The sequence below is a fragment of the Pezoporus occidentalis genome, unplaced genomic scaffold (genome assembly GCF_034315485.1).
Source record: "Pezoporus occidentalis ecotype Australia unplaced genomic scaffold, CSIRO_AGI_Poc_V1 ctg95, whole genome shotgun sequence".
NCBI lineage: Eukaryota > Metazoa > Chordata > Aves > Psittaciformes > Psittacidae > Pezoporus > Pezoporus occidentalis.
Genome location: NW_026916315.1, coordinates 4,404,161 through 4,413,904, shown reverse-complemented (window position 1 = coordinate 4,413,904; position 9,744 = coordinate 4,404,161). Strand labels below are relative to the sequence as shown.

At 44.5% G+C, this 9,744-nt stretch overlaps 1 protein-coding gene across 3 annotated transcripts in view; it reads left to right on the top strand.

Annotated features, from left to right (window-relative positions):
- The first annotated feature begins 2,384 nt into the window (after positions 1-2,384).
- The window catches only part of BRINP3 (BMP/retinoic acid inducible neural specific 3), a 205,158-nt gene continuing 197,798 nt past the window's right edge, over positions 2,385-9,744 (top strand). Inside the window, exon 1 of one of the 3 annotated variants that reach the window (XM_062606324.1) lies at positions 2,385-2,676. In XM_062606324.1, coding sequence (XP_062462308.1) covers positions 2,609-2,676 — 68 coding nt within the window. In that variant the 5' untranslated portion in view covers positions 2,385-2,608. Of the gene's footprint in view, positions 2,677-4,290; positions 4,438-9,744 lie in introns of those variants that run through there. The other 2 variants (XM_062606322.1, XM_062606323.1) reach the window with 2 other exon arrangements.

Sequence of the window (9,744 nt, the reverse complement as noted above, 5' to 3'; positions counted from 1 at the left end):
ATGTAAAGAGAAGAGTAGAAAAGCATTAACATATCAGAAAATCCATATCCACACATGCACACACATATATAAAGGTCCATTGGATCTTGCTAGCATCTTCAGTAACAAACACTGCTATGAAGATATTGCTGCCCATGTGCACTCTGGCACTGTTGATCTATCCCATTCACACAATATGTCTCTTTGTCTTTTGTTTTTTCTGGGATTCTGTCAGTTCTAGAAAATGGACAGTACTCTTATTGAGTGTCTTGAATCCAAAATTCTGTTTGACAGTCATTGCAGGCTTCATGTGCAGCAGTCTTTGTCAAGAAGCACAGTGATCTTTACATAAACAGGCTGACCTTTGTAACTGGCATTTTGTCAGGGTGGGCTGAAGGTGGGAGCGGGAGGAAAGAGGGGAAGAGGAGCCTGTGCTACTTGTTGCTGCAAGAGAAATTGTATTCTAAGGCAAAGAGGCAAGATGGTAAGCCTTTCATTTTTATAACTGCATAATGAATCATACATATGCAACAGCTACTACACTTGAACACTGCATTTTTTTCTTTACTAACCATAATATCCTTCCTTTGGTCCTTTTCTCTCCTCTGCTGTAAAACAAAAAGACAATCAAAACTAAAGCATGCTGAATCATTGGTAATACCAGACCACTCCACAATTCTTTAGTAAAAGATATATATATATGTGTGCATATATATATAAAAAACCATGCTGACAGGAACAAACCAATGTGATGCCAGGGTAATCTTGGGTTTCTTCAGTTGCTGAAGATTGCTCTCACAACAGATTCTGGAAACATAAAACTGACAGAACTGCAAATGTATCGGAATGCTTCACACTGGAGCTTAGACAGGTAACTGAGAGAAGACAAAAACCTGGGTCAAAAAGCTCAATAGCAATTACAGTCTCTTTTAAAGACCCCACGTAGCACAATGGACAAGTGCTGGTGTATTACTGATGGTTACTCCATATTGTCCAAGGTATATACATCCCATAGTCTATATGGTCACTGTAATCATAGGAAGCATGGTGTGTCATACATGCAGGGATGCCAAAGCTTCTGCAGGCCATTCCTGACACGGATGGGCTTTCAGTTTACTAGTACCAAGCTCTCAGCCTAGCTATACATAAGGAAATACGTTTTTATTAGCCATAAACGCGAGTGGCTGCTTACAGCACATATGTAGGGGAGGGGGCACCAAGCTCCATAAATGCTGTCGCTGCCTTCCCCTCCCACGCACACACCTTGAAATTCAGCACACACTCTGGAGCCGCTATGCGAGGACAAGAGATTTTTCCACCGAGCCGTCTCGTGATTTCCATACAGAGAGCCTAGAAGCGCCGGGAAAGGGGGGATGAAGGGAGGATGCTTCGCTTACCCAGGGCAGGGAGGGTGCATGAGTGATAAGCAGGAACATTTCCGCCCATCCCTCACTCCGCAAATGCTTATCGCCGTGATGTCCGCCTCCCTGCATAGCTCCGAGAAGCCGGTTCCCGCCGCAAGGGGCCCAGCCCCTCTGCTGCCTTTCCCTGTCGGGGAGGGAGAGCGGGCTCAGTCCGGGACAGGGAAGATGGAGCGGCCACGGCCGGGCGAGCAAGCAGGCGCAGAGTGCGAACAGGGAGAACCGGCTCCGGGGGAGCCTGGCTGCGGAAAAATTAATAATAATAAAAAATCTGAAACAAAGGCTTGGCCGAGGGGAGAGGGAAAGGCTGGGAGCTGGGGTCCTCTTACCCGGTCGATACCGCCGCTGTGGCTCGCTGGATTGCGGGTGAAGGAGGAGGAGGAACGGGAGCTGCGCCGCACAGCAGCCAGCTAGCTACCCCGGCCCCGTGCCGTGCCCTCACGGGCTGTGCCCCGGCCCCGTGGGCTGCCCTTGGCAGTGCCATGCTCTTCCCCAACACCCTTCCCACCCCCTCTGCTGCCATGTCGCTCCCCCCCGGTGGAGCGGCAGAACCAGGTCCGTCCGCGCCTCGCTTCGCGACTCCCCGCGCCTAGCCGCGCAGGCGGCCCCCTCCTCCTCTCCCGCCTCCCTCCTTCCCCGAGGGAGATTGGAGAAGTCCTGCAAATCCTGACCCCGGCGCGGGGAGCTCTGCGGGGAGGGCAGCTTCGGGCTTCACCCGGCGTCCCCTCCCTGGCGCCCCAGCCCGCCCCTCTGCCGCAGCTGGCGGGATGAGACCCGCTTTCGCCCCTCTCCGGACCGCCTAGGCTCTCTACAGCCTCCCACTTCTCGGTGCTGTCTTGTCATTGCTCTACCTGCCTTGGTAAAACCCATCTCTTCCTGCGCGCTGTTTGAGATCCCACAATTTGCTATCCTTTCCTTGAGGATCACTACCACCACCACCAAAAAGCCCACCCCAGCCCTAGTAAATCCTATCCCTCCTCTCAACTCTTCTCGCTATTCGGATTTCCTTCGCTTTCTCCTCCCCCCCGCCGCCCCCCCCCCCCCCCCCCGCCCTTGGGTCTTGAGCCTCTCTCCCCGCTACACACACACTGTGGCACGCACGGTGTGAATGGTTTCGTTATACTTGCTGTTGTGCTACACAGAGCTGCTGATGTTTTCCAAAGTCCCACCACCATGCAAAGCTCTCCTTTAGCTTGAAGCCGGTGATCATGGACTATATGCTTAGAGTCGAGATGCATTTTGCTCACAGCCGCCTCGCTTCCTGCAATTTCACTCGGTAAGTAGGCTTTAATTCACGTTCAGGTTGCTTGTTTTCAGGAAAAACAAAGCAAAGCAACGTCTCAATGGCCTCGCCTTGCTTCTGAACCTTTCAGTATCCTGGCGGGCTCCACTTTCTAAACTCGAAGAAATTACGAAGCACCAATCCTGCTTGCCTACATCCATTCCGTACGTTAGTCACCGCTTTCGGCACTGAGTTGCAATCCGCACCGCAATCTCACTCCCACAGTCTTTACTATCACCCTGCTTATTCATCACCTTTTATTAATGTTTTCATCAGGCACTGTACCTGCTACATTCTCTAGTTTAACCCTTGCAGATACAGCTGCTCTTATGGATGCTGGAAAGGCTCAGTATTTCTCGTGTTGGAGGGTGGACAGAAATCGCTGGTGGTTAAGGGAGTCGTGAGCGTGTCTAAAGGAGTGTCTGGAAGTCTGCGTGGGGAGATAAAGTGGAAAAGTTCATTACCCTTTCTGACTCCCTGAAGAAGCTTGGATTAGGAGTGGGGAATTATTCTCCAGAAGGGATAGGAAAGGATTTCCAGGCTTAATTAAATCTGTCTTGTCGCTTGTGCTCGAAGGTGACAGCCCGCCGGGCTGCGCGGGCTGCGGCTGGAGGGGGAAACCGCAGCTGCTCCTGCCCTGCCGCTCCTGCTCCCGTTTCACGCTGCTCCTGCCCTGCCGCTCCTGCTCCCGCTTCACGTCCTTCCCGCATTCCTGAATCCCGTTACACCTCCTGGTTTTATGTATCACTATTTTCTGGAATACCTGCATTTTCCCCTGGCCTGAGGAGCTCAGGAACGAGCGCCCAACGTATATACGTACCTGCCGCGTTTCGAAGGATAGACTATCTTTTGAATCAAGTAGGGGCTTCTGTACTTTGTAAGAAAAATAGAGGAGAGCACCAAGAAATAAATACTTTTTTATTAAAAAAGGGGACAAGTGCCTTCAGGGCGCTATTTGTGTTTAATACTTCCAGTATTTCTGTATTTCTAATTAGCGGTAGAGATCCTCCCACGATCAGTAGCAGAAGGTAGGCAGGGAACATGTTACTTTTCGCAAGGAGGTATTCACTGGGCTTTATTTAACTCTATCGTGTGGTGTGCAGGATAGGTGTGTGTGTGCGTGCGTGTACAGTCGTGTCTCCAAAGTAGTGAGTGCAGACATCACAAGGAAGGTGCTAAAGGCTTGCGAGCAGGTAGAGATGCCAGTAAGAGATACAAATTTATTGCCTGGTGGCAAGCAGAGGACGGGAAAGATCAGTGCCTCCTTCAATACCGTGCTCGTGAGAACGCTTCCCAGTCGCCTCCTTCCCCCCCCCCTTCCCCCCCCCGCCTCCAAATTGCTGGCTGGTGTAGGGAAAAGGGGAGTGAAGAAGCCCTTCAGGCGTGCGATCCAAAATTCATCCTTCCTCTAGATCTCTACTCCCGGCAGCTCGAACCCCCCCGTCTACTCCTCTTCTTATCTAGGCGTCCTTCCAGTGTCTCTCCTCCAGGACGTTTTCCCATCACCGTCACTGCCGACCTGCCGCCCCTGCTCCCGCCTGCCCCCCCCCCCCCCCCCCCCCCCCCCCGCACACACCTCCTCCTGCCCCGGGGCCCTTCGCACGGGACTCAGGTAGTGAAACAAATCCCAGCCATTTCTCCTGAATTATCCGACTCTGACGCTGCTGCGGCTGTGATCCTCCCGCACCAAGCTGCTCAGGAAAGTTTACTTGCAGTCATACCCTCTTCCCTTCCTAGGTATAGAGGATTACGTGGGTAAGTGCGTTTCAAAAGTTCTACCTGATTTTCAATACCCTTTTTTTTTTTTTTTTTGCCTAACCTTGGGGAGAAACAAACAGCCAAAACTGGGAGTCCTGAGAGATTTACTCGCTGTGGGAATACCTCACCCAGTGAGCATCACCTCGTCGTGCTAGTTAAATGGTAGCGCTCTGCAGAAGAGATTTATGTGCCTATCAGCAGAATATTTCCCGGGTTTAAGAGCACTCTATTTTCCCACTGTGCCGACGGGAGTGAGAGATGGTAGGACACAGGATGGGGGCAGCTGAGTTGTTTAGATCACAGTCACTGTAATGGATGGCAGTAAAACGGTGCCTGGGCAGTAAACCTGACACAGGTTGGACCGGGTGGTGTTTCTGTGCGAAGCAGAAGCCAAGAGGGGGACACGCCAAACCCCTTGCATACAAACATCAAATAAATCAATGCAATTAATGTGGGCTTAATGGGCGATTGCAACAAGCAAGCGTGAGGTATGCTGAATAGAGAAGATTGTCATTAGCCTTGACGGTTCATTTCCAGCGTTCAGCCCTCCCAGACTAGAGGATACCCTCATATTGGGCTGGATGACTCAGAAAAATACCGGGATGTCAGGTAGGAGCCTGGCTGTTTTGCTTTGCTTTGGCTGGTTCTTTTGCTTTTTGTACAAAACACTGGTAGTGTGATGCCTCCCAAACCCCGTGGCCCATTCCCAAGGGAATGGTCCCAAACAGCCTTCATTTAGGTGTCCAGGCTACCTGCTTGTCTGTCTGATTTCACTGCCAAGGATTACCTCTGCTTCCTCTGCTACCTTCATCTCCCCTGGAGCTGTGTGGCTTTGGGACTCCTTTTTGGCCAGGAGTTAATTTCTTAATTTTAACTATTGCCAGTGCAAGGCAAACACCCAAGGAGGGGGCTTTGTTGAAGAAAACACCTGTAAAGATGTATGTCAAAGTCCAGCCTGACTGGTCATCCACCCGCACTTAACCCTACATTCAAGTCGTGCTTGTCCTCGGGGCGAGGTACCATGGGGGGGGGTGTGGGGGGTGTGGGGGGTGGGTGCTCTACTCCAGCCTAGAAAACACCCATGTGTGCAGGCTTCCCAAGGCTGCCGACAGCGGGGAGGGAGAGATACTTGACCAGAACTAGTTAATCAAGGGTTGCAGGGTGTTCCAAGCATGATCTCCGCGTCACCTCATAGGTGCACTAGCCAAGCCTAGGCAACAGAAACATGAACTACATGTAGCATGGTGTAAAAAGCAAGGTAAAGAAAATAAGGCGTATACTGTATGTTGGAAGACGGGAGTTGGGCTTCTTTGGGCTATAATTTCTGTGCTATTTAGAGACCATCCTGCATTTAAAAAGGCAAAAGCTTTGTTAACAGCAATCTGTATTGTTGTTCACATCTGAATTCAAGTACATTTTCTGTGTACCTTTCATTAAGTATTAAAACTGTGTAGTGCACAGAATGGGAAGAAAGTGTAATATGGTATGATTCACTGGGAATCCTGTTGAAAGACTATGTCAGTTTCAAGTTGCAATGATTTCTTTTAGAGATTAAGCAAGTGTATGCATGTGAAGTAAATTCATGACTGGCAGAAGAATGTATATGATAAGTGAAGGATGTTCCATTGTAGCATCAAAATCAGTCATGGATCCATATCAAATGAAGGCCAATATGAGATAGATCTGATTTTGAAAAAACTATGTAGAGTATTTCAGGAACATGTTTCTGACAAGAAAGTCTGTCAGAAGAAACAAAAATAACTTATTTCCTAGAAAAGCCCACATCTAACTATTTAAAAATGTCATCATAAAAGAATGCTATAAAAAGAAGTGAATTCAAAACCTTATAGTCTGCATTTTCAAACATGAGTGACACTGACACATTAAGTACGCAGAAACAAAGATAAGATGGCCCTACCTTCATTTACAAGATAAAAGAAATAAATTCGTAGGAACAATCCATTTAGATATCAGACTTTACAGACTACTGTCAATGCTCAACTCCAACCGTACATGTAGTTACTTCTTTTAAATATGTGCTCTATCAACTTTACTGTATTCTCAGAGACCTAGCTTTGAGAATAGAAGCATTTGACTTCTATCTCTTCCTCTCTGTATTTCAGTGTAGCAACAGAAGTGTAGTCTTAGATGCTGTGGTGGTGCTGTCTAATTACCAGAATTCCATAGCAAAACTACCTACAAATTTTTGCCTTCAAACATTTTTCTCTAAAACATGCACATAATTAAAGGGATGGGGCGTGGGGTGGAGGCACAAAATATGCTATATTTTCTGTAAGCTGATCCACCTCCAGTGAGAGCTAACTTCCACAACAGACACTGAGTTCATCAGAGTTGCTTTGTTTGGGGTGCTTGTTCATGAAATACTGAAACACTGTGAACGAAAATGTTAACTAGGAAACATGGAAACAAGCAGCTGGGTGTTCTACAGATCTTGCTGCAGAAGGCAGCATTTGTACAACAAGCCAACAATAAAACTTGAGGATCTTCAAATGATATAATGACCCCATTTCATCCTCTTCTATTTTTTCTACTATGGTCTGAATGCTATTGTGAAGAATCAATTACAGAAGTCTACTCATTGTTTACACCAATGTGTGTCTGAAAAGTTATTTCTTTAGTCACATACATTGCAGTGACTTTTCACTCCTCCCAGCCCCGGGTAGAGATGATGATTTATGAGGCTAAAATATTTTTTACTCCATTTGGATTAATTTGAAATTCAGTAATCGTATCTGACTATGATCAGTCTAAGAAATTTCTTGTTTGAGATGCAACACCTACTGAAAACAAATGAGAGCCCTTTTCATCAGCAAGCTTGCTTTTTCAGCAGTTGTTGAAAATCTAAATGGAAAATTGGAAGATCAATCAATTTCCAAATTTTTTTGCTTAGAAGAAAAAGGGAGTGGTAGAAAGTATTATGTGATACTTTCCGGAAACATTAAGGGTTTTCTAGCCATATGCCTAATGAAGCCCTTTCTTATTCATTCATATGAGAGCAAAACCATTGGAAATACGTTTTGACAAATTTAGTTGTATTAAAGAAAACTGTCATGCTAGACTGCTGCAGGTAGCCTAACTTACAGCCAGTCATTTTATGGGTAAGTTATCTTACTTTTCTTCTTGATCTCACCATTTACCATCATAAGAGAGAGCACTTTTCAAAAATAAAGTTGCAACCACATTCTCTTTGTAGCATTGTTTTCCTGTTGTCCAATATGTCTGCTGTTCAGTGAGGGTCTGATTTTGTAAGATTAAAAAAGATCAGAGCATTGTTCTTAACTTCGCTGAAAGCAAGATCAATTTCCAAAATAATAATTTGGAACCAAAATCAACCTCAGATTTAGAGTTAAAAGAAGAAAGCATCATGAAGATACATGCTGCATACTGAAGAATGTAAGGCTTTGCATATCTTGGGTGAAATAACATTAAAATACCAAAGAACTGGAGGATTTTTAACCTGATCTTATGTCAATTTAGGTCTCAGTTCTCTATCATAATTGATAAATCAGTATTTCTCTATATGAAATTGAGGAACATTGAGAGCTCTATTTTTTGAAGTGCCCCACTGAGCTGCAGGAGTTCAGTATCTTGTGACTTAAGTCATCATACTGCTGAAAACCGTAATGTGAATAATTTGGTCTCTTAGCTCTGAAATTAATCATTTATGTGTACCACAGTAAGTGTGCATACATAAACATAGTTTGCATATACATATGTATATATAAATATAAATATGTATGATTTGTACTATCCACCCCTCCACACACATGGTTTGGTATAATTACTCTTTTGCCCTATCTCATATCATGTGATCAATTATTTAGCACAGTCTTTTTCCCATCTCCTATTGAAAGTCTCCACTTGCTCTGTGTGCCACAAAATAATGCACTGATGAGGTAAGAAGGACATTCTCTGCAATGTTAAAGTTTTTCATGTTTAACTAATAAGCCTCTCACAATGGCCAAGATTTCGTTTCACCTTCAAAAGATTGACCAGGTATATATACTGTTAGCTAAAATAAGACTATTAAACTGCAGTGCTTTCTCTTATAATGAGGTGAGCTCCTAAGACTTGTCAGTCAGATACCTTTACTGTAGCAGTTACATTAATGATGATTAGAAAATTCTACTAATTTGCAGTAACACCTTCACTGCCATGCCTATCAGCCCTTGATTAATGAGAAAAGTGATTTCTCAGGTATTTATTATACATTGTCAGGTAAAGGACCTAAATCTGGGGAATCTGAACGCTACTCTGTACCTTTAATCCCTTAATATTCATGTCTACTGAGAACTCTGTAGAGCTAAATTAAGCTCTTTCAGCACACATAAATCTAGCAGAAATAACAAAAACAGCTGGTTAACTGAACATGGATGACCACTCTGAAGTCAAAAGGGATTAATAAAATACATTATAAATACATTCTTCATATATTCCCTCCCTCCCTCCCCTTTCTCTATTTGAAATCTCTATTTTCAAAAAGGCTTAACATCACTGGTAAAAAGTACTGCTGCATGCTAGAAAACAGTATTGTGGATTAAGATGGCAGCCTAAGAGTTTACTTTTAATTAGATATTTTTCACCTAAAATGTTACTGAACGCTGTTAACAGTTTGGAGGACAGACGGAACAAATCTTTATTACAACAAGTTTTCTCTTATATAATTTTGTCTTGGACTTTGAATACAAAAATTTACATACATGTAGCTTATCTATCTATGCATACTTTAGATTCTTGACAGTGATCATATCAGCATCTGTATTTACTTACAGTAAAGATTTAAAAACAGTGCAAGCAAAAAGAGTTCAATCAATTGTTCTTCCATCTTGAACTGTTGGATGATCTACGGGGCAGGGTTTATACCCACCACTTTTCCACAAGAATGTGCAGATGCTCAGCATTTTTTGGATTAATCACCTTATTCCTTAGTTTTGTACCAACATTTCTTATGAATATGGTTGTTTATGTAAAGCAGCAATATTTATGCACGTGGAAACTCATCCTTCTACTAGCCTCTGGAGATTATGAATTTATTTCACATAGAGCTATTAGCTGGTGATGGCCATTAGTCGGTGATGTTCCCTTTTTTAATCACTGCTCCTGTGGGATATGAATCTGACTCACTGGCTTAAAAAGTAAAAGCTTTAGTAATTTAGTAAGTACCCTTTAAGCTATCTGTTAGCACAAGTTTATTAGATTGATTCCCATTAGTTGAAGAGACAGTAGTGGCTTTTTTTTGAAATGTGCTCTTATTCTTAAAACAACTTAATTCCTTCATACTGG